Source organism: Drosophila nasuta, chromosome 2L (genome assembly GCF_023558535.2).
Source record: "Drosophila nasuta strain 15112-1781.00 chromosome 2L, ASM2355853v1, whole genome shotgun sequence".
Lineage (NCBI taxonomy): Eukaryota > Metazoa > Arthropoda > Insecta > Diptera > Drosophilidae > Drosophila > Drosophila nasuta.
Genome location: NC_083455.1, coordinates 20098295 through 20123526, shown reverse-complemented (window position 1 = coordinate 20123526; position 25232 = coordinate 20098295). Strand labels below are relative to the sequence as shown.

Here is a 25232-nt window from a genome sequence, read left to right as displayed (position 1 = left end):
GAGGTGGATAAACATCGATTGCACTATCGCTGCATCGATGTTTTGGACATACTTTTAAACATCGATTCTTTATGGAAACCATCGATAACTTTTGAAGAAAATGTTTTTAATTTATAATTATTAATTATTTATTATGGATTTGTTTGCTTATTTTTAATAGTTATTTTAATACGGAAATGATGTACGAAAATACAAACTTACTTTATTGTTCCCCACTATTTTAAAAAATTATTATTGGGGTGTTTATACCGAAAATCGACAGTATATTTACGGTCTCACTGTTCAGTGCAATTTTTAAAATTATCGAAAGCAAAAATACCAAATGTCGATTTGTAAAACGATAATTGCAATAATTTGGCGGTTTTAATTTGAATCAAATATATTTACGGAACCATTGCTTTTTTTTTATAAATAAATGTATATTAATTAATTGCTTCAATATTGTGTTTAAAATACATGTTTTCTAATCTCATTATTTGTATCATGTGGAGACAAGGTTCATTGTCCTCGTCTCCTTTACTACTACACACATGCGCGATGCAGCTTAACAGCCGGTCATAGTTTTCATTAATAAATATCCATCGTATTTCGCCCCAAAACTGAAAGTTCTCCACTCGCGATTTCGCCTACGCTGCTGTGAAGAGTCCTTGCATTCGACCAGTTTCCAGTTGCATATCTACAGCGGGCCAAGGCGCACGGAAATTTGGAAATTCGGAAAAATATCAGAGTGTGATGACACATACTATAACAAACAAATTAATAAAGTGAAGTAACACTTAACAAAACGCCAACAACTAGTGCTTTTTAATTTTTTAATACAAAAGAGGCTTAAATTTGTTTAAAATTTTTGATTTTAAATAATAATTCTATATTCGTAATTGTAAGTGTGTCAACAAATCTTCGTTTTAACTTATTATTCAGGAATAATTCTTTTGTGTTATTTCATAGACCAAGTATATGAAGTTAAATATATTTCTTTAAATTTCGGATTGTTAAAAAATGTTATTGTGACTGTAATAATTTACGAGGGATGCATTTCTAGGTCATAAACTCAGTTAAAATTGCCCTTTTAAAATGTTCGACTGTAATTGGGGTCACTGTACTTCCGGTTGCAGATGATGTGAAATATACAAATTTTATTTCATAGATTTTCAAATTTGCAAAATATTTTCATAAACTTTTTAAATACATATTTGGAAAAGATTTGCAAAATATTCTGCAAGTATTTATAGAACCATACGAAACGTGTCATAAAACCAAAACAGCAAACCAATCAAAAATCTCGAAATCAAACATCAAAACAATTGGAATTGTTAATTGTTTATAATTGAGAAAGAATCAACGAATAATTGCGAACGTTTTCCACAATTCAATCGGAAAGTAAACAATATTTAAGACAACGAAGTTCTACATAAACATACACTTTTGTTGTTTCACATTAATTCGCGCAGTTTTCTAATTTGATTTTCGAAATCGCGTTCCGATTATTATCAAAACATTGTCGCTGTCGCTGCTGCTGCTGCTGCTGCTGCTGACGCTGTCAACGTCGACGTCGACGTCAATATCAACGCAGATAGTGCACTGGAGGTGCTACGGCAGCAAACTCGTTCGATTGCTGCACTCAAGAGGAAATCTCAACTCAAGGTAACTAGGGGATGCACACTAGATGATGACACTCGCTTTTCACTTTTCATTTTTCCACTGTACACTGTACACTGTTCACTGTTCTAAAGCTGAAGTGCTTCCCCACTTGTGCCAGTTTATCAATTTTATGCAATTTACTTAGTTGGTCATTACAAAAGGGGCACAGAGTTTGTGTAGCACTCGTGAAGTGAGGGAAAACTGAAAGTAGCCAGCTGCAAATACTTGACTTAATTATAGTTAAAACTATCTGAAAGGTATTATTGCTTTCCCTTTAAGTTTCTTTTAAAGTGTTAAGTAAAGCTTAATTTTAAGTTTTCTACTTTTCACATTTTCATATTTCTGTAACTTGCTTACAAGAAATTTAACGGTGAAAACAAGTTAACCTACTTTTTCGCGCAACCGTGTGCGTGTTCACAAACACAAACACAAACACACATACACACACATATACAATGTGCAGTTTGCATGTTTGAACCCAGCAGACCAAGTAATCATATGCGATATATTTGATATTTAGTGATACTTTATTTAAATACTTTTTTCATGACGGATTTATAATGTTGCCACTTTTCATGTATTTACAATAAGTTGAACTAAATGTCTTTTTATTTAATTCAATTTGATTATTCATTATACCTTACGAACAATGCGATACTATCGCTAGAGGTTTGTTAATTGGTGTGCTGGGTCACCAAAAGGAAACCCAACTCACACACACATAGGGAAATTCGTAAATAACAATACACACACATACAGAAACACAGACGTGTGTCAAGGAGGACGCAATTTAAACAGCTTTTAGCAAAAACAAAACACGGCACACGGCGAACGACGAACGCCAACAAAAAGTGTTGTCGTTCTTGTTGACGTTGGGGTCTGGGTCGCAGCGGGGGAGGTGGGGGATGAGCTGTGCGGTCATCCCGACCGAGTGCAGTGCCCTCAATTAGCAGGCGCTCAAGGACAACAAGAACGACAACCACAAAGGCTGCAACAACAGCAATAACGACAACAACAACAACAACAACAACTACAACGGCGACTGTTGCAACTGTGTCCATAGTTACCATTAATTGAATATTAACGTGGCGTATACGTAACATTTCGTTGTGATTTTATTTTATTGCAACCTATTGGTTATGCAAACTCTCATTAGTTAGAAGAGCAAAGCTAGATACACGCGCTGGATGTCATTCATAGTGTTGCCAGCCTGTTAGAATTTGTAATGCATGTGGTTGCCACTTCGAGTGCACTTAAAGAGCACGCTTGACCTTCTACGCAAGAAAACAAGCCAGAAAACTGCAGTGCACAAACTGTGCGACTTCTATATACCCGATACATAAAGAATCACAAAGTTCGACGGTCTTTAAAATGTCTTGCCTCCTTCTGCTAAATGTTTCATAGCCAGTATGCCCTTTTAGCCGTCAACGGCCGGATATAAGAGCACGTCAACAAATGCCTAGCAAAGACTGCAGGTTTCACGAGTATGTTGTTGTTGTCTTGGCACGCACTTGCCCTCAATTTCTTGCCAAAAAAAACAAAAAAAAAATGAAAAAAGAGGTAGAAGCACTGCAAGTTGCATTCCCTTTGAAGAAGGCAGCACTCGACTGATGGTTCGTCCGGTTTTTTACCATGTCCTTCTCCGCTTTGCCGTTGGCTTTGTCTGGAAGCTGTACTAACTGCGTAGCCAAGGACGCATATGTGCATGATGTTGCCAGCAGCTTAAGTTGTTGCCGGCATGCCACCGCAACAAGGACACTTTTGTGGGCGGTCTATGTCTGTGTCTGTGTGTGTGTGTGTGTGCGCCACATCTTCATTCTCCCGACTGCTCTGAATCGATAGCTCCGCCATCAGAGGCAGCCGGATGTGTGCAACCTTCGTTTGAGGTGAAGCACTGAGCACTGTGGACGTGAACCTGAAGCTGCATCCCCATCAGCATTTGTATATTTTCATATGTGTCTGTGTGCAGTTGTTTGTGTACGCATGTGTGTAAGTTTTTCGCTTGTGTGGCTGCTGCTGTAAACATGTTTGGTCAGCTGTGAACACCAACAACAATTGCAATGTCAGTCTTGACATTTAATTATCTGCCTGATGTTGCTGCTGCGGCTGCAGTTGCAACTGTTTGTGGTTGTTGTGTTGCTGCTCGGTGTGTCAAGGTTTCCACTGTTGCACGGTCAATGTGGTTGTCCTTAACTTTCAAACAGTATTTAGAAGATTATCCAGGTTTTTGTTGACAATTTCATCAACTTAAGTAGATTACTTTGTAGCATACACTTTTCATTGAATCTGCAAGTGCAACAGCCACTGCGCTGAGAAGTATGCTATACTTTTAGAGTGACGAATACTTAATATAACAAGCTTGCACCTAACATTTTAGTTTATTACATTCAATTGTTAATATTGCTCTGAACTCTTAATAAATGTGTTAAGAAAGCACAAATAAACATTATTTTTTATTTGGTGGTTGTTATTAGTTTATATAGTACTTTTACTATTTCATTTTATTGTTCATTTTGTTTGCATTATGTGAAGTAAATGTTATATCTAAATGCTATGATTACTAACTGCACTAACCTAATAACTTGCTATGCTTTATCTCTTGTCACAGTTGTCGAAATGGACCGATGCAAAAACTGGAGAGGAAGGCGAAGGTAAATGGCATGATAACAAATCTTATATGTGAACAATTATAAAGTTTATACAAAAAGTTAACTAAGTACAGCAAAAATTGTAAATAACTTAAGCTTAAGTTTTACTATTTTCAGAAGCGGAGATTTGTGGTAAAATTCTTAGCTATCCTATAGGTTAATTGAACTTTTCAAAGTCTTAAGGTCACTGCACCAAAAAGGCAATTTCAAGAATTTTTAATTGCTATTGGGCGAAGTGTTTAGGGGATGTGGTTTGGTGAAGTGGGACAGCTGCAATCGAAGTAGACCCAAATTAGCAAGTGTGGGTGTGCTTGTTTTCAGGTCAATCAATAGTGTTTCAATGGATTGCGATTACAAGTATTTGCCAGCCCTAAAGCTAGCATGTTTCTCTATGCCTGCATGTTTTGTGTGTTTCTGTGTGTGTGTGTGTGTGTGTGTAACACGGCCATAAAGTGGCAGCAACGACGAGTTTGCCGATGACTGTTGGCCATTTTGTTTTTGCCTCGGAGCATAGCGTGGCAAGTCCTGACCTACGACAAGCTAAAGAAACTGCTCTGAGGTTATGTCCTGCGCAGTCTCATATTCTCGATTGCATACACACTCATATTTGTACTTACATGCACACTCGTCTGTCTGTCTGTGTGAAATCAATGAGAGTTCAACGCACGGTGACGATGAACGTGAAAAAGGTAGAAAAATTGTGGCAAACTTGATACTCAGCCGTCTTATAAATGTCCAACAGTTTGTCCATTAGGGCAAATGCCAGATACTCTTACTTATCAGCCAGGATTAACAAAGGATTAACAGTATATAGTATTACCATATATTATACATAAAGCTTAAGAGAGAATAAAGGGTAATATTACCATTGATGTCTAGTTTAGTATTTGTAGTTAATATCTAAGAAATAGTAAATTTGTATAATAATAACATAAAAGAATAAATAAACGAAATATATATAGAGCAAATAATAAGAGATATATTATACCTTAAAATATGTACACATCAGTGAATTAATTCTTATTAAAATACAATATGTTGTTCCTTCACATAAAAGACTAAACGAACGATAATTATATTTTAACTTCAAATAAAATATTCAACAGGAAATTATAACTTTTTTAAACACAATAACATGTTGCTCCTTGCCAGCTCTAATGCCCAACTTCGAAAGAGTATATATGCAAAACAACACGTAGTTTACTTATTTGCGAGCGTGCCGATTGTGTCTATGTCTGTATGGAGAGGAGGGACACAAATACTTTGAAATGCATTGATCTGTTGATGCGCTAAAATGTGCTCAATATTTCAGAATGAGCATAGTAATGAAATTAGTTGGCAACAGTCACAAAACTGTCGCCTCTTAACTTTGTCCTCCTTGAGAATTATAGAAATCTCTGTGGCGTTTTATCATCACCAAATTGCTGGAGGGGTGGAAAGGGGGTGTGTGGGTGAGTCTCTGTCTGTCTGTGTGCTTTGTGACTATGCTTGTGTTAGTGCGAGTGTATTTCCTGTGCATTTAATATATGCAAAATCAAGCAACAATTGACCCAGATTTCTGTTTGACGGCGCATTCTCGCCTACTTTTACTCTATCCATAAAATGCGGCCATAAACGTGTTTGTGTTTCGCTTGAAGAATGCAATTTAATTTGCTGTTAGATGGCTTCTTTTTAAGTGAAAAACAAAGAAGCGAAAAACTGTTTTCTTAGCACTGACGCAGCTCAATTTCAGATTACTTTATATTTCGAAATATTTATAAATTTATTATTATCAATTCATAAACTAAAATATTGGCTACTAGTTTTCATAAATGAAATATTCAAACCAAATGCATTTATCCGTTTATGTTGAAAATAATGGGACTTTGATTTGAAGCAAGGACATGCCACAGACCCCACACCGCCCACATCTATCTCCCCCTCGCACTCCCCCCCACGGTATGCCATTTTTGGCCTTGAAACCCTTCGAAATATGCGGTCGTGGCAGAAACCTGCAAAATGGAGTGGGAACTGCAACATTCTGCTGTCTGCCTATTTTTTCACTCAAGGCTGAAATGGGATTGGTTAACTTTGTTATCTGTGCCAGACATACATATATTTATATATATGTTTTTACATAAATTGTGGTATATACTTGGACCTGTGTGATTGCGTTTTGTGTATATGCCAGAGTTATGACTGTCAATTAAAATGCAGACAGTTTTCTTTTTTTTTTTTGTTGCCGCTACTCTTATATGTATGTTGTTGGTATAAGGTTTTTGACTTAATGTAAATAGTTTCTAATAAAAGTTAGCTAGCATTTTAAGTGCTAAATGTTTAAAAATGTTTTCCTATAAGAAAAACTGCTATATGAAGAATTTAAAAAATACCCAGCCGTTAGTTGGAATAGCTTTAATAATTTTAAATATAAAGAAAACACTAATGCGGTCTTTTACCAATAAATGAAATGATTGTATCGAAAATATTTAATTTAAATAATCAAAGACATATCTTTGAATCCTTTTCCAAATGTGTCAGGATGCGACCGAGATATAACTGGCAACGATATAGGTAGAGCAACATTATGTATTGACATTCACAGATGTCTTTGAAAAGTCAACGAAGAATTTTTCAAACAGTCGAGCTAAAGAGACTTTTTTACACAGAAAGTTCCTTAATACAAATATATTTTGTGAATTATCACATTCATAAAATAATTGATAAGGAGGAGTTGATTAATTTTTTTTGCCATATAATTTATTCATTTTTGTTTGGCAGACGAAGGAAAAAAGCTGCACTTCATAAGTCCGGCGCGTAGGAAATCAGTCTTGGCCCCCATATTGAGTAAGATCAAGAATGGTGCAGATGCCTCGGATGCTGGCGATAAGAAACTTGGCAGTGAGAGCAGCGGAAGCGGTCATATAGCAGTTCAAATCGAACCAGCTAGACGTGTCAAGGTACGAGATAATTAAAATTGTAGAGCTATTAGACTAAAATGAATCCCTTGCAGCGGCATAGCATACACGGCATGATGGAGGAGGAGAATACTATAAGGCCGCATCAGGAGATCCGACAACTGACGCTGGAGGAGAAGAAGTTCCTGCTGGCCGTGGAGCGTGGCGATATGGCGGGCACACGGCGAATGCTGCAATGGGCTCAGGACACGGACAACATCAACGTGAACTGCGTGGATCCATTGGGCAGAACGGCTCTGCTGATGGCCATCGATAATGAGAACCTGGAGATGGTGGAGCTGCTCATTAACTACAATGTGGACACCAAGGATGCGCTGTTGCACTCCATTTCCGAAGAGTTTGTCGAGGCTGTCGAGGTGTTGCTCGATCACGAGAATGTCACCTTCCAGACTGAGGGCAATCACGTATGTTGCCACAATATTTGCAAAGTGAAAAAGTATTTCTTGATTTTATCTTTTAGAGCTGGGAGTCCGCTTCGGAGGAAACATCCACTTTTACGCCAGATATCACACCTCTCATCCTGGCCGCACATCGCGACAACTACGAGATCATCAAGATTCTACTCGATCGTGGCGCCGTCTTGCCCATGCCACATGACGTACGCTGTGGCTGCGATGAGTGCGTGCAGTCGCGTCAGGAGGATTCGTTGCGACACTCTCGATCTCGGATTAATGCCTATCGTGCGCTGGCCAGTCCCAGTCTCATAGCTCTGTCCTCTAAGGATCCCATACTAACCGCCTTCGAGCTGTCCTGGGAGCTGCGTCGTCTCAGCTTTTTGGAGCATGAATTCAAGGTGAGTTGCCTATTCTAGAACATTTCTTGAAACGAATATTGATAGTTTGACTTTACTTATATGCCTTATTATATGCCTCTCTTATATGGCCGACCTTTGCAGAACGAATACCAGGAACTGCGCAAGCAGTGTCAGGACTTTGCCACAGCTCTACTCGATCACACTCGCACCTCGCACGAGCTGGAGATACTGCTGAACCATGATCCCACTGGACCTGTCTACGAGCACGGCGAACGCATGCATCTCAATCGCCTCAAGCTGGCCATAAAACTGCGCCAAAAGAAGGTAAGTATTCATCAAGCAATAAAACTCTCAATCTGATTTCTTTATTCTTAGTTTGTGGCCCACTCGAATGTGCAACAGCTGCTGGCGAGCATTTGGTACGAAGGTTTGCCGGGTTTCAGACGCAAGAATATGGCATTGCAGGCAGTGGACATCATACGCATTGGCATTTTGTTTCCCATCTTCTCGCTGGCCTACATCCTGGCACCCTACTCCAGCATTGGGCAGACAATGCGCAAACCCTTCATCAAGTTCATTTGCCACAGCGCCTCGTACTTCACATTTCTGTTCCTGCTGATGCTCGCCTCACAGCGCATCGAGAGCTTCATTGGCAGCTGGTTCTGGTCGGACACGAGCACGCTCAACCAGCTCAATAATCCAACGGATGAGCTGCAGCTGCCGACGAAACGTGGCGCCAAACCAACCTTCATTGAGTGGCTAATACTCGCCTGGGTGAGCGGACTCATCTGGAGTGAGGTGAAGCAGCTGTGGGATGTGGGTTTGCAGGAGTATCTCAATGATATGTGGAACGTAATTGATTTCGTGACCAATTCGTTATATGTGGCAACAGTTGCGCTGCGTGTTGTCTCCTTCTTTCAGGTGACGACCTCTGAAAAAGTCATTCAACTTCTGAAATTCTTAAATTTCTTTTCTGTAAACAGGTTCAAAAGGAAATGATCTTCAACTCGCAGGCAACTGATTTGCCGCGTGAGCGTTGGGACACCTGGGATCCAATGCTCATATCCGAGGGCCTCTTTAGTGCGGCAAACATTTTCAGTAGCCTCAAGCTGGTGTACATCTTCTCGGTGAACCCACACTTGGGACCACTGCAAGTGTCGCTGTCGCGCATGGTCATGGACATCATGAAGTTCTTTTTCCTTTATGTTCTGGTGCTCTTTGCCTTTGGCAGTGGTCTCAATCAGCTGCTCTGGTGGGTTACACCAACACTATTTAGTGTTTCATTCACTTACAAGACTTTTTCTTTTTTTTTAGGTACTATGCGGATTTGGAGAAGAAACGCTGTCCGGAGGTCTCGCCCAGCCTGCTGCTGCACATGAATGGCACTAACGATCCCAATGCCTGCATTGTCTGGCGACGTTTCTCTAAGTTAGTACTTGGATTCAATTAATCAAATACTCAACTAATTTGAAACTGAATTTGCGCAGCCTTTTTGAGACCACGCAGACCTTGTTTTGGGCCGTCTTTGGCCTCATCGATTTGGACAGCTTTGAGCTAGATGGCATCAAGATATTTACACGCTTCTGGGGCATGCTCATGTTTGGCACCTATTCGGTCATCAACATTGTGGTGCTGCTCAATCTGCTGATTGCCATGATGAATCACTCCTATCAGCTCATATCGGTGCGTTTATCTTCTCCTCTTTCTGCCAGTTTAGACGTCAACTTCATTAGACTTACTTATATTATATTTTGCATTGCAGGAACGTGCTGATGTGGAGTGGAAATTTGCCAGATCGAAGTTGTGGATCAGCTACTTTGAGGAAGGCGGCACCTGTCCACCGCCTTTCAACATAATTCCCACGCCCAAGTCCATTTGGTATGCCATCAAATGGATGCGTCGTGTCTTCTGCAGTGGCTCCTCCGCCGCTCGACGTGAGCATCTCAAAACCATACGCGTAAGTTTCCAGCAACATTTATAAGAGTCCTTACTCAATGGTCAATCCTTAGCGCAAGGCTCAGCAGGCTAGTGATCGGGACTTCAAGTATCAGCAGATCATGCGCAATTTGGTGAGGCGGTATGTGACCGTGGAGCAGCGCAAGGCAGAGTCTCAGGGTGTCACTGAGGACGATGTGAATGAGATCAAACAGGACATTTCCGCCTTCCGCTGCGAGCTAGTCGAGATACTCAAGAACAGCGGCATGGACACCAATGTGACAGCTGGCCAAGGAGGAGGTGAGTGAGCAGAAAAGTACGAAAACTTTAACTGCATTCAGTACATTTTTCAACTATTACAGGTGGAGGCGGCAAGAAGAATCGCCAGAAGGAGCGTCGTCTGATGAAGGGTTTCAATATTGCGCCACCTGGTTCCACTGGCTCCTTGGCACCTGTGGCTGAGTTCTCCACGTCGCTGGACAACTACGACAATCAGCACGAGATACTCAGCTCCACGTTGTCCACACTTTTCACGCCCAATTTTATGCATCGTCGCCAGCACACGACCACAGACACCGTAGTGGGCGTGGATTCGCCCACTTCGCCTACCCAAGGTGGCAATGTGGCAACGACTTCAGTGCCGCCTGCAACCAACAAGTACAACAAGACCACGCTGAAGTATAACAAGCACATTGCGGGCCACAAGAAACGTTGGGGTAAGTGGGCACTACAATTTAAACTTGACAATTTCAGTTTATCATTTAAAATAAGAATTTACCATAGTAAGAAGTACACGCTACCCATTTTTAATGAAACTAAATCAGAGCGATATTATTCTTAAAATATACCTAATTAATATTACAGAAATATACCAAAAGCCATATATGATGTTTTGATACCACATTCAAAATATACCACAGAGTACTAAAATATCATATATCAAATAGTATAAAATTTATCATAGTAAGAAGTAACCGCTACCCATTTTTCAAGAAACAGAGCGGTTTTATTCTTAAAATATACCTAATTAATATACCGCAAATTACAGAAATATACCAAAAGCTATATTTGATGTTTTGCTACCACATTCAAAATATACCATAGAGCACTAAAATATTATATAGTATAAAATTTATCATTGTAAGAAATAGACGCTACCCATTTTTCATGAAAGTAAAACAGAGCGATATTATTCCTAAAATATACCTAATTAATAACCGGAAATTACAGAAATATACCAAAAGCTATACTTGATGTTTTGATATAGTACCACATTCAAAATATACCATAGAGTACTAAAATATACCAGATTGTCATCCAAGGACCTATGTCGAGCACGCTTGACTTTAGATTTCTTTCATTCTTACAATATTTATTTTTATTTTTTTTAGAAATAGGTCAGTTAGTATAAAAATACTGAATATCAAAATAAAGTAGGATTTTTTTTATTTTAGGGAGTTTATAATTGCGGATATAACAATAAATTTTATCTATTTCATAAACTACAATACATTTTTCTATTCTTTCATTTCTAGGCACACTCATTGAGGCCGCCAAGGTGGGCAATGTCAGCAAGATGCTGGGACGCTCCAAGTCCGAGGATTCTGTTTGCAATTCCCTGCAGAACTCGACGCCTGTGCATGGCCAGGTGCGTGTCACCTATGCCCAGAACTCGCCCCAGCACAGCTATGGCTACTACGCTGGCGAACCAACTGCAGCGGTTGCAACTCCGCCGTATCCAACACCTCCAGCAGCAACAGCAGCAGCAGCAGCTCCTGCTCCGGCGCCAAGCAACACACACACACACATGGGCGTGGGAGCGCACTTCTTTCACACGACCACCGGTAAAAGGGCTTTTCAAATCAATTCTCTTTAAGAGTTCAGCAACTTGTGTCCCACTCTTTTACAGGTTTAACGGCCATTGCTGCTCTGAAGCGCAAGCGTAAAAAGTTCTCGTCGAGCAAGAACATTTGTCCGGTTACCGAGTCCATTGCAGCGGCCAATGCAGCGGAGCTGCTCAACGACAAGGTGAGTTGACACAGCAAAATCAAACACTCTCTCTCTAACTCTCTCTTTTTGCAGACGCTCAAGCGCGTCTCCAGCTATCCAGCAGCCACAGCGGAGGGAGGTGTGCCACACAAGGATCCCGCCCAGGTGCTGAGACCGCGTCGACATGAGCAGACACAGAGCCAGCATGATTCGGTGGAGACCTCAACGGAGTTCACCATGTCCATTGATCCATCGAACACGTCGGTCAATTCTCGAGAGCCGCTGATTAGCAACAGCTGCGTCTCCACGATGGGCGCCATTGGCTGATCACCTTTCACCCCTCACCACTCGACACTTCTTATAGTATTAGCACCGAGAATATACTAAACAGATATTGCATATATAGTACTATATGTAATCACGACCTTGTCATAGTCATATCACCGATAACCAAATATCAAATTCAAGCTTCGGCGTGTCGAAGCTTAAATAGCCTTGTGAAAGAGTTGAAATTAGTTGTCTGATGAATCCGATGAAAATGAATTAACTCAAGAAACATATCAAACACTGATTATTTATAATCTATAGTAATTCAATCTCTTTGATATAAATTGAGAACTAAACAAGTCATTTCACAAGGATTTCACCTCTAACCGATCATTGCACATAACTCTAATTGGTTATTGCTTCTATCCCAGCCACATATCATGTGAGTGCATTTAAACCGACGATTAAATACCCTCCTGCAAGGGGGGGTAAACGAATTTCTTTTCTTCAAATCGTTATACCAAATACCTATAAAACCATCCCATATCGATGTTGACAGTTGCCTTAGCATGAGAAATATTTTTTGTATGCAACTATAAACTACCTACAGATATATAATATATACTACGGATATTTATACATACAATATGGTATCTAAAAATACAAAAAACATATATATTGATCGATTTATATGTATGCATAAGGTATAAGGTAGACAATGCATAAGTTTTGGATGAACATTGAATTGCTGTACTTGTACTTGTATTTAGGGAAGCGCTGTGTATTCTTAATTTCAGAAGCGAGGATTTGAGCCAAGGATTTTTGCAAAGCAGTTAAATAAGATACGTTACGCATACGAGGCGTACGCCAGGCATACTCGTAGCATACACCATAAATTTTATACACCGATTTTAAGCAACGCAACAAAACAAACAGAAACACCAAACGAATTGAATAATATCGATAATGATTTTAGCGTCTATACTAATATATAATAATACTAGTAAACGTAAAACAAAAATCGAAAGAAACATATAGCATATGTATCTGTAGAATAAATATTGCGAATGCATATACTAAATTTTAGATGAGTTTTAAGTTGTAAGGAAACGCATATGGTTACAAGTTTTAGATTGACACAACAGCAACAAACAGAACAAGTAGCAACTAACACGAAAATAACATATTATCCAAATTAACAAAAATATACATAAACTACGAGTCGCAAATACATCTATGTAGGTACTTAAAATGTTAACAATACGAGTACGAGTCTATCAAATATTAATGCTATGTCACAGCAAGTCAAAAGAACTACCATTATCCAAGTATTTTAACCATATTCCCTTCGATATATTGATAATCCATTTATTAACTGCGACATAGTATTTGCAAATCTACATATCAACGAATACGACAACGTCCGACTTGAAACATTATCAGTGTCAGAGCAAAAAGAGCATTTAAGATAAATACTTCGAAAAGACATGTTCCTATTGCGAGATATTTCATTCAGTAAATGGTCCGATTTCAATAATACTAATAAGCAACTAAAAGTAAAACGTTTTAAGTACGCACATAAATGAAACACACATGAAACAACATAAAAAATACGAATAACCAATGCTGGAGTTTAATTTGTAGGCAACTAATGTTATTGTCTTTGCCTTCGAATATTCAACTCCGACACTCAACAATAAAGTTATAATACAATACAATACAAGAATAATAGCAAAAATATGTGGAAATCATTTTCGAAATGGGAAATAAACTATGTTCTATCAATATTCTGACCTTTGCAGGTGGAATGTCAAGTAAACATAATAAAAAATTGTTATTTGCACAGAAAATAAAACGAACAATTATATATTTGTTTTTAATTCGCCGAGTTTTGATTACATTTTTGGAGATTTCTCATTCTAGATTCTAGACAGCAGAGAAAAAGCTGAAAAAGTTAAGTTAGTATAACATGAAACACACATTGGAAGGAGTTAAGGTATTTGTATATCGCATTTATTTGAAATGATTCATATATATGTATACTTTTGCAAATAAATTGTATAATTTGTTGCATTGTATGACATATGTAAGTATGTATGTATAATAAACAAATAAATCGACAAAGAGTACAGTAATTTGCTAATATATATCTGTATATATATATACGTTTATATATTGTAACCATTTACCGTTGTAAACATACATATTGTGTTTTTTCTTTTTCTGTTTTTTGTATTTTTTGTTTGTTTTTTTGCATTTTTGTTGTTTTGTTTTGTTGTTTTAAATTTATTCTTTCGATTTTTCATATATAATATATATATATGTATATATATATTAAACTATGGAAAGAAACGATTACATTAATTTATTTATTTAGAAAAATAATAATAATTGGAATATAAATCACTTTGCGTTGCATTAGGCTATAAATTTCAAATATATTCTCATCATATATATACTAAATATTTTCATCTTCTTTTGTTTTTTGTTTTCGTTTTTCTTTTTTTTGTATTTTTTGTGTAAAAAATATATTTATAAACATGCAAAAGAAAATGTAGTATATAAGTGCATTATATACTATATTTTCTTTTCTTAAATTGTTGTATTTTTCTTGTATAGTGTGTATTTTTATAAGAGTGTGTGAGTTGTGTGTGTGTGTGTGTGTGTAGATTTGAGAGCCTTGTCTAGTTGGGATTGGCTATATGTGTATAGCACGCACATGGATGAGAGTCAAAAATTGACCAATAATTTTGGTTTTTTGTTTTATCATTTTTGATTTTGCATTAACATGACATTAACACCGACAACATATTCATGTAAGCTCTGGAATAATTGGTTAGTACAATTTATCTTATTTTTTTCTTTTCATTATTATTACTATTTTGTTTCGTATTGCATATTATGCAGCAGCCCACGAATTGAGGCTTGCTTTTTTTCATTTTTTGTTTCGTTTTATAATGTTTATCGTAATAAATTTGGGATAATAGTTGTTTTGGTTTTATGAAGAATGAAAAAAGCTGGTTGCGCTGTCGGAAGAGGAAGGACGTTTATCTAGCGATTGGCAAATCGAGAGAACAATTTGTAAATTGTGTAATTTGTGTAAACATTACATACTTACATACAAATGTATTTTGGATGCAGTTGCGATTGCAGTTAAGTAGTATAGTATACTAGGAATAGAGACTAATAAATTCATACTTTTCGTTATTCGGATTTTTTGCATTTAACAAGTTTCGCAGCAATTAGCTTTTAGTAACATGCAGCGCACACACACATACATACATGCATACATATATATAGTACATATGCAACAAGTTATCGATTATCGATAGGCGCTTTCTTGTGGTTTTTCTAAAAAGTTTCTCGATTATACTTAAATCGCTTTCTTCATTATTCGTTAATTTGTTGTTGTTATCGGTTTGTTTTGTTTTTCTTATGTACACATACATTGAGAATTAGTTGTTGTTGTTTTTGTTGTTGCACTGAATGCTATAGCACATATGGAGAGATTTGTGTGATTGTGTGTGTGTGTCTGTGTAAATTAATTATTATACATAGAAGCATATGTTTGTGATTCGATTAGTAACAAACAATTATATATATGTATGTATACATATATAAATATATATATATAGAGATGTATATGTATATTGTAGATTCTTTAAGTAAATAGCATATCATTTACAAAACATTTACGTATATGCATGTGTGTATGTATGCATGCATGAATAATTCATTAATTGGTAATTGTAAATTGTTTTGATCTCGGCAAAAAGGGAACGTTCATCATTATCATCATCATCTTAATCAACATCATCATGATCCATTATAGTATTGTGTGTACATTTAATACAGTTCTGGCTAAAGTTGTAAAGGTATGTGTGAGTGTTCTGCTTACATATTTTTCTTGGATGTTTTCTCTTTCGTTTTGTTTAGGCAATTTACAGGTTGGTTGTTGACACGTTACGTATACGTACATACATATAATATATATAAAAATACAAATACAATGTGTAATTACTAGGCAATCGACGATCACTTATTTGAGACATCAAACATCAAGTGTGCTTCCCCCTACTATTACTCTATTCTCTCTCTCCTCTCTCTTTCTTTCTCCTTCTCTCTTTTCTAGCCCCAGAGCATGTGCACCAGCATGGCGACCAGGAAGGTGACAAACACAAAGGAGACCACAAAGAAGACCGCCTTCTGTTGATCCGTCAATCGCTTGCGATTGTAGTAGAGTGCCGTCAGCTTAGAGATGACCCGACGCACTGCTCCGCCATGTGCCAGACTGTTGTAGCTGTAGCTGCTGCTGCTGGCGCTGCTGTTGCTGCCACTGCCATTGCCACCGTTGCCACTGCTCGCTCCTGCACCGACCGAGGCGTGCGCATAGTGTGAATGATGCATGTGCGAGTGATGCAAATGATGTTGATGATGCATATGATGCGCGGCCACGCTATTGCCGCGCAACTGCAGTGTGGAGGATGGTGCTATGGATGCTGCTGATGCTGCGTTGCCGTTGCCATTGCCATTACCGGTGGCCAGTTCAACGGGACACGCCTGATGCGTATGCTGATGCGGATGCTGATGATGATGGTGGTGATGATGGTGATGATGCAGTGGATCGCCGCATGCATTGAACGTTGCACTGCCACCGCCACCAGATAGCTCATTCTGCAGGCGACTAATCGCCTGTGGATCGGCGCCAACGCCACAGCTGCCGCTGATGGCCGACGCACTCACCGAACGCAATCCATTGATGTTGGAGCCATTGCTCGCCGACAATTTGCGACTGTTGCGCTGCTGGGCGGGCGCAGCCGCTGCATTGGCGCCATGCAAATGATGGCAGGCCAAGGGGCTGGCCGTCAGCTCGTTGGGCACACGATAGCGCAGCGCTGTCGACGGCTGGCCGGGGAACAGCTCGCCTGATGATGTGACACGCACAGCGCAGACACGAAACTGGTAACAGGTGCCCGCAGCCAGATTGTCAATGGTGAACTTGGTCTCGGGACCCTGATAGAGTTGTCGATACTCCTGATTGCTCAGCGCAATGGGCGCCACGTTGCTGTCGTTCGTGCCACGCGTCTTGGGCGACTCGAGGGCATCCAGTTCAGCGGTGACCACTGCATACTGCAACTGATACTCGACACGATCGTGGAAGCTGTTCTTCGAGTGCTGCCACTCGAGTGTCAGCTGCATCGCCAGCTGTCCGGCCTGATCCATCACACAGACACTGCTGTCGGGCACGACGCGAGGTGCTTTAATATTTGCCGGCAGTGTGGCAGTGGTGGCAAAGACGTACTCCTCGGAGTAGTCACCATCGCCGGCACGATCGGTGTGCGCATAGATGCGGAATGTGTAGCTGCTGCGCTCCTGCAGCTTGTGGATCTTGCACATGCTATTGGTGCCCGCATAGACGCTCTGGAATTGCTTGGCACGCGCCACATACATCTCCACAAAGTACTTGGTAAAGTCGACTCCAGGCGCCGATGATACCGAGTTGTTGCCGTTCCACTTGAGCTTGATGTAATTGTGTCCCGCACCGCTGCACTCCAGACGTGGCGGCGAAGGCGGCGCCGGTTGCGTTGTCAACTTGGCATAGGCACTAAAGGCTCCCGCACCGATGGCATTTACCGCCTGCACACGGAACTTGTAGCTCGTCTCGGGCGTTAGATCCACAACGGTGTAACGGGTGCAGGCATCTGGCGTGGCAATCGTACGCTCGCCATACTCAATGTTATAGCTGCAGATCTCGCTGCCATGCGTCGCTGGCTGTGTCCAGTTGAGTGTCACCTCTTGCGCAGTGAACTCGTAGCCCTGCATCTGTGGTGCACCGGGCACAGCAGCTGGCGTTGAGACGCAAACCACCTCGGTGGCTGGCCCCGAGCCGGCGGCATTGATCGCCTGCGCACGCAGATAGTAGCGTGTGTAGGGCAACAGATTGCGCAGCTCCACATTCGTCTGGGCTCCCTGGTAGCAGCCATGGAACTGTGTGCTCGATGGCTCCGCTTCGGGTTCCTCACACTGCTGACTGGCACTCTGCAAATTGTAACCGCTCACCGCGGAACCATTTGTCACCTGTGGTGGCTGCCAGCTGACGCTCAAGTGTGTGGCCGATTTCACCAGCACTTGCAGGGCTTCAGGTGCGCCGGGAGGTGCGGCGGCTGCTGTGAAACGCATCCATTGCGACCAGTTGCCAGCGCCAATGCGATTGATGGCACGCGCTTGCACCTCATAGATGCAGCCGGGCTGCAGTTGTTGTGCCACAAAATAGTCCTGTTTGCCGCGATACACGCTCTTGGGCGTCGCCTCGTCCAGCTGACGCATTTGGGTCTCAAACTCCAGCACCGGGGCACCGCCATTGTACTCCGGCTGATTGAGGCGCAACAGCGCCGCATAAGGCGTGGGCGGCGCATCGCAATGCGGTGGAGGTGGCGCTGTGGGCGTTACCGCCTCGGTGGTCACGTTGCCAATGTCCGAGAAGGGACTCTGACCAGCAGGTCCTTCGCAGCAGGCACGCAACTGGTACGTGGTACCCGGCTGCAGACGCTCGCACATCGCTTCCGTTTCGCTGCCCGTATAGATGCGCTCAAAATTGGCGCCCGCACTCAACTCCAGGTGATAGCGCAAGATGTCGGCGCCACCAGTGTCCGCAGGCGCCTCCCAGCGCGCCTTAAAGTGTGTGCCATGCAGCTTGCCTTTGGCATGCGGTTTGCCCGGTCGCCCAGGACGCTCCGCGGCTGTGTTGTAGCTGACCTCGGCGGACCAGGGCGAGACGCCGGCATCGTTCTCGGCACGCAATCGAAACTGATAGCTGGTGGCGCGTCGCAGCTGCAGGCAATCGTAGTGTGTGTCGCTGCCCTTGTAGCTGTTCATGTAGCCATGACCCGATTCGAGGTCCTGCAGCTGCAGCAGAAAGTCGCCGTCTTGGGCTCGACGCTCCCACACCAGACGCAGCGTGCTCGCCGTGCATGCCTGCAGCTGGGGAGGCTTGGGCGCTGTGGGTGGATTGCCCGCAGTGCTGTAGCTAATCACTGGCGAGTACAGCGACTGGCCCACCTCGTTGACGGCGGCCAGACGAAAACTGTAAACGGTGGTCGGTTGCAGCTTGCTAATCAAATAGTGTTTGGTCTTCGTTTTGGCCAGTTCCACAAACTGTAGCGCATTGCCCCTTCCCTCGTCATACTCCAGCAGATAGTGCTGGATGAAGGCGCCATTGTAGGAGGGCGCTGTCCAGCGTAGATTGATCGAATTCTTGGTGCGCGACACCAGTTTGGGGGCAAGAGGTTGATCTGGTTCGCAGGCGGGTGTCTTGAACTCGGTGGGTTCGCTGACGCTTCCCTGGAGCTGCTTGTAGTGCACCTGCAGACGCACCAGATACTCCTGGCCCGGCTGCAGATCCTGCACAATGCACTCGTATGCCTCGCCTCGATAGAGACTCTTGTATTTGCACTGTTTGCCCGTGTCGCTGAGCAGCACCTCGTAGCGCAGCTCCTGCAGATCCACCAGCATGGCATCTGTGATCGCTGGCGATACCCAAATGATTTTCGCCGACCTCGAACTGACTTCGATAACATCAGGTTTCTCAATGGCCGAGATTTGTTCGACAATCGACGACTGATAGTCTTCCTCATCTTCGGCGGCCAAGCTTGAGTTGTCTTCGCCATCCTCTGAGGTGCCCACAGAGTTGCCACCGCGATTAGGAACGTGGCCATTGCGCTGCTGTTGTTGTTGTTGTTGTTGTTGCTGTTGTGGAAGCTGTTGTTGTTGCTGCTGGTGCAGTTGATGTTGTTGCTGCTGCTGTTGTTGTTGCTGCGCTATACGACGTCCATTGTTGTGCATGTGTTGTGCCATTGGAATGTTGTTGTTGTTGTGATGTCCATTGATGTCGTTGCGTCGTGGCGATGGCGAATGCGTGGGCGTAGACATGGCAGAGTCTACAAAGGATACGTTTAGTTGCAATTTCTGTTCCCTTGAAACAACAATTTGATACTCACTCAGCTCGCGCTGCTTTTCCAACTTGCGCAGCAACTTTGTGTGCTGCCGCTGGCTGCGCTCGTCTCTGTAGTTGGGCGGCGATGGCGAGTGCGGGGAATGTAAATGCGACTGTGATGACGTTGTTGTTCCTCCTGCCGCTCCTGTGCTGCCTGTGGACGTGGCCTGCTGCTGCTGCTGCGCTGTTGGTGGCGGCGGCGGCGCTGGCATATGATAGTGGGGTGGTCCATTGCCAGCTGGTCCTGGTCCAGGTGGGAAGCCAGGCAAGGGCGTATAGAAATGCGAAGTACCATTGGCGCTTATCTGCAATGCAAAATAGTATCACACTTTAGTGCCAATTCGTTAACTACACACGCTAATTAATAATATCCCACTTTAAACACAATTCTATGGCTTGTTGACGTGGTCGCTTCTTCGGTTTCCTGCGGCATTTTTCTTCCACCTCCACGTCAATAAATTTTGAACTTCCAGAAAAGCTGAACTAATAACGACGACCGTCTGTCAACTGTTAACTGATAACAATTGCTCCGAAAAGAGCAGCACATAAATCTTATCTTTGGCTATTTGCGCGTCGCCATTAATTTTGCCCGATGGTTATTTTTAGTTAACAATGTCCCACATCAGTTAATTAATGTGTGTCACATTTAAAATGTTCTAGTTTCTAACATTCTGTATTTTGTTTGCTGCAAATTTATATGCCACAACCTACTGCAAAAATCAAGGGTATCCGTTGACACGGGGGTTTCTGTTATGTGGCTGTTGTGCTCAAAACGTACTGTAAAACCCGGCTGTTTTAATAGTTGACATCAAGTAATTTCTTTAAACTAACTAATTGAACAATTTTGTTTAATAGAAAAATTAAATTTATTTTATTCAATAATTGCAAACGTAAATGATTTGCAATTGCCTCAAATTGTGCATAAATGATTCCCAATAATTCGGTATATTTTGCCAAGCATCAACTATTTTGTTTGAGCTGGCCACACTACACACGACTTTTATGCAACAGCTGCGTAACAGTTGAGTGACTTCAATAAACGCTGCGCGCGCATTTGAATTATATTGAGCAATTTTGCGCTATGTAATTGCGAAAATTGTTTGATTATATGACAAAATGAAAAAAAAAAACAGAAAAAGAGAATAACCACCAATTGCATTTGTGACAAAAGTGATAGCAAAATTATCTGTATTTTTGCGCCCACATGCAACATTCACGTATTGCACAAACTGGTTCTAAAATTATGATATTATCATGTTTTATGTGGCAATTTATTGTCGTCGAGTTTTTTATTTTTTTGCTGCTAGCCATCGAGTTGGTAAATTGCTGTCTCTGGATATGGCTGCTTTAACGGCTTTCGAACAGTCAACACCTAATTATACACAGTCATACCACCAAATAAGTTATCTAGTATTGAAGATAAAAACAAAACAAGTTTCCCCGAAAAACTTGGTTATTAAAGAACTTTGAGAGATGCTAAACTTTTTGCGTAACCTTTCGGATTAGTGGTTTTGTATGGATTATTGTTAATACGGATGACCATAACGAATGTAGCACAAAAAATGGGTCAAAGTTAATGGGTTTTTGTTTGTCGGTACCAACAACGCAAAAAACCAGCAATAAGACAATGGGAAGATCGTGTATAAAGCATTGCTGAAATATTGCTAACATTTGCATTGGATGGATGGATGGGTGGATAGATGCAAGCATGCGAAAAGCAGCAACAAATGTCTTCAGCTGTCGGAGATTGTGATGCGATGGCACTTTTTGTAGGTATGTGTGTATGTATGTAGTTGTTATTTGTGTTACATAATAATGTACTAGTACTATAGCAGTACAACAAGCAGAGATTATGACCATTCAAATTAGCATACAATCAAATTTTATTCACATTTCGACACAAGTACAAGCGGAAGCTGGAATTTGCCTCATTAAATTTGTGGCTGCCACAGTCATGTTGTTAATTTAGTCAAGAAAAACTATCCACGTTGCCATCGCCACCGTCATCGCCATCGCCACTTTCATTTCAGCAACAAAGCGTGACGTCGCCCCCCACTACAATCGTACATACATACATATTATATGTATTAGGAATGCATTGGAAATGGAGCCAAGCGCAGCAGCCTTGGCGGTCTACATAAAATTTTTTATTTACTAGTGGCATTTTCTCTAACCTAAAAATTTTTCTTTACGATCGCACAATAAACACAGAACTTATTCCACAGCACGTTGCAAACTACCGCACGCTAGGTGGCGCCAGCTTGGCTTACGCTGTGTCGCACTAAGAGAAAAGTTCGTGTTTTTTTATTTCCGCTATTAATGGTCGCGCTTGCAGCTTCCTCAATATCGTCATTTCAATTTACGCCGTTTCGAATGCTTGTTGGTAGCTAGGTATGTATGTAGTATAAAAAGTGGTTTCTAAGTGATTGTTTGGACGAACAGATGCCCAAGAGTCACCTGTTGACCGAGTTTTCCTTCTAGCATATTTGCCATTAAATAGCTTTGGCTTAGCTTTTCTTTAAATTGGAAAACTTGGCCACCTCTTTTGCTTTGACTCTCGGTGTGCGTGCAAAACTTAACTTCTCAGTTTTTTAATCCCTCGATTATAAATTTTATTTGAATGCATAAATTATAAATGCAAAGTGGCTGCAGTTATTTTAAATGTTCCTGATTGCGATAAGTATTAGTTTTATAACTAGTGTTTTGCACTGCATTTACGAAAAAGTTTGCTGTTTTGCATTTGCCAAATGCCTTTGTGAATTTGCATTCTTAATAGTTGAGCTGTTTCCACTTTCAGTGCTATCGCTGCACTCAGACACACACACACATACACTCACACACACACAAACAACACAACACATCTTTGCGGCAATACAAATTAAAAGCTGCTGGGGTAAAAACCCAGAGCTCTTGTTTCCAGGAAAAACTTGAGCTGAGGCGCTTCAGCCGGATCTGTTTTGTTTGTTTGCTTGACGCTCAACTCAACTCATCTCATCTCTCAACTGAACTCAAGTCAGTTCAACTGAGCAAACGCTCAATGAATAATTGGTATATATATTTTATTTATATGCCCCTGTCCATTTCACTGGAAAATGCAATTAGCATTGTGCTCCATTGTTGCTGTCGTTGATGCTGTTGTTGCAATTTGCTCTTACTGATTGGGGGCTCAATTATCTGTCAATTTTACAGCACGCGTCCGCCCTTTCAGCCCCCAGAGATGGCAGACAGCAATCCTCTTCAATGCAGGTAAACATCATAAGCTTACATTGCACTTTGTGCAATATTTATTTAGGTGACAAATGTCGCCAATAGTTATATATGTATGTATGTATGTACATACCATACATGCAGATAACCTGCATTCGGTCTGTCGCCTTGGAATTAATTAATGATTTGTAAGCGCACTTTGCATACATTGAGCGTTGTGCTAGTGAAAGCTTTGCAGCTATTTTTGGAATAGTTGTAGTTTGAGTTTAGAAACTATTATTACTAAATAAATATACAATAAAGTATTTTGAATGTGGTTATTTAATAATCACTGGAACTGATAGTTATCATGAATATTCATTTGCTTAAAGTGAAATGAAATCAACTTAGAACTAAGCTTAGCAATTGGAATCGAAATCAATGAATATAAACTAAAGTCATTGGAAATTTGAAAATGTAGTTTAACGATAATAAAAAGAAGTTCCAGAATGTTGTCTATTGTTCCTATGTTCAAGTTAGGAAAGTACTTTTTATACTCGCTACCCATATAATTGAAGAGCACTATTAATTTGTGCCTGCAGGAAATGTATGTAACATACAGAAGCAGTCATCTTCGACCGTATAAAGTATGAACATATTATATATTCTTGATCAGAGTCAACAGCCAGTACGGAATACTGGATCTCAGAGACTAGACTAGTAATTTTGAAGCCAGAGCATAAAGGTACATACAGTAATAACAAATTTGGTTGCGATCGGATAAAAATCATAAAACTTTACTTATTACGGATTTTAATTGCTTAGACTCACAATCTGGTACATTTTATGGTATATTTTGAGTGTTATAGTATATAAATGTACCACGTATATCATTTGTTATATATTTTGTATCTTTGCGGTATATTTTAAAATGAATACTAACTACTATTTAACAGTCGTCCACATTCGACTATCGCTTTCTTACTTGCTTTATACAACTTTAGTATTATCTTTCAAAATTAGTAATCTCCGACAGCAAATCCCTTAAATTATGTATTCTCTTTAAACTTTAGGGAGGCATTACTTTTGACAAATAAAATTCGTGTAGGTTATAAGTAGACTGCATTATTTTCTAAAAGATTTCTGCCTTGTATACAAGAATATTTATGACTAATCCCTAAGCTTGCCACAACTGCAATAGATTTCTTTTGGTTGTTGCTCAAGCAACATACTTGGTTGCTTAGATGCGGCAAACGTATTGGACTTGTGATTGTGAATGTATTGTATGTTTGTATTTGGCTGAGGAGTACTTACAAATGGTGCTGCATGCAGATGAGCCTGTCCGGGATGCAATTGTTGGTATTGCTGCGGTGGCAGCACCACGTGGGTTAGTGTTCCATTCTCGTTGACGTACGGCGGCACTTGCACCGGCACCGTCATTGTCGGCGGCGGTCGATTGTGAGAAACCATTTGAACGGGTGTTGGACCTGCAAATAGTCGTAGAAGAAAGTACAAAAGAATGAATGAAGAAGCCGAGTTCACAGAATTGCTGTATATATATATATATGAGTGTGCTCATAATACATTTTTTGGATGGCTGGAATATGCATATGCGGATGCTACAGCAGCAGCAGCAGCAGTAGCAGTAGAAGAGCAGCAACATCAAGTCATGGCGCCAGCGAGGCGACAACGACAACGACAGCGCGACAACGATGCCATCTCTCGCACAGCTTAATACATACATCTCTTATATATATGTATATGTGTGAGTGCTTAATAGTCATACACACACACACATAGACACACAGAGAAAGAGATGCATGTCTGGGTCATAATGTGTGTTGCTGCCAAGCAAAATATGGCCG

The 25232-nt window shown here is 40.9% G+C and overlaps 2 protein-coding genes across 7 annotated transcripts in view; one reads left to right on the top strand and one right to left on the bottom strand.

Moving 5' to 3' along the window:
• The first annotated feature begins 1472 nt into the window (after nucleotides 1-1472).
• Nucleotides 1473-14042, top strand: LOC132798506 (transient receptor potential-gamma protein). 2 transcript variants are annotated; one of them, XM_060810385.1, is made up of 16 exons: nucleotides 1473-1644; nucleotides 4250-4292; nucleotides 7047-7225; nucleotides 7279-7647; nucleotides 7704-8036; nucleotides 8139-8321; nucleotides 8373-8918; nucleotides 8981-9249; nucleotides 9312-9425; nucleotides 9485-9680; nucleotides 9760-9954; nucleotides 10007-10232; nucleotides 10295-10648; nucleotides 11468-11776; nucleotides 11842-11960; nucleotides 12015-14042. In XM_060810385.1, exons 4-16 carry the CDS (start codon nucleotides 7297-7299, stop codon nucleotides 12246-12248), a joined length of 3429 nt encoding a protein of 1142 aa, XP_060666368.1. In that variant the 5' UTR covers nucleotides 1473-1644; nucleotides 4250-4292; nucleotides 7047-7225; nucleotides 7279-7296; the 3' UTR covers nucleotides 12249-14042. The 2 variants fall into 2 exon arrangements, with proteins under 2 accessions (XP_060666368.1, XP_060666369.1); XM_060810386.1 differs by lacking the exon at nucleotides 4250-4292 and having other exon boundaries at nucleotides 1583-1644.
• A 137-nt stretch (nucleotides 14043-14179) lies between these two features.
• LOC132798505 (fibronectin type-III domain-containing protein 3A) overlaps nucleotides 14180-25232 on the bottom strand; it is a 76191-nt gene continuing 65138 nt past the window's right edge. For 4 of the 5 annotated variants that reach the window (XM_060810379.1, XM_060810380.1, XM_060810381.1 and 1 more), the window contains 3 exons: nucleotides 24682-24854; nucleotides 20186-20486; nucleotides 14180-20125 (listed from right to left, as the gene is read on the bottom strand). In XM_060810379.1, the coding sequence (XP_060666362.1) occupies nucleotides 16317-20125; nucleotides 20186-20486; nucleotides 24682-24854 (4283 nt within the window). In that variant the 3' untranslated portion in view covers nucleotides 14180-16316. Of the gene's footprint in view, nucleotides 20126-20185; nucleotides 20487-20557; nucleotides 20877-24681; nucleotides 24855-25232 lie in introns of those variants that run through there. The other variant, XM_060810383.1, reaches the window with a different exon arrangement.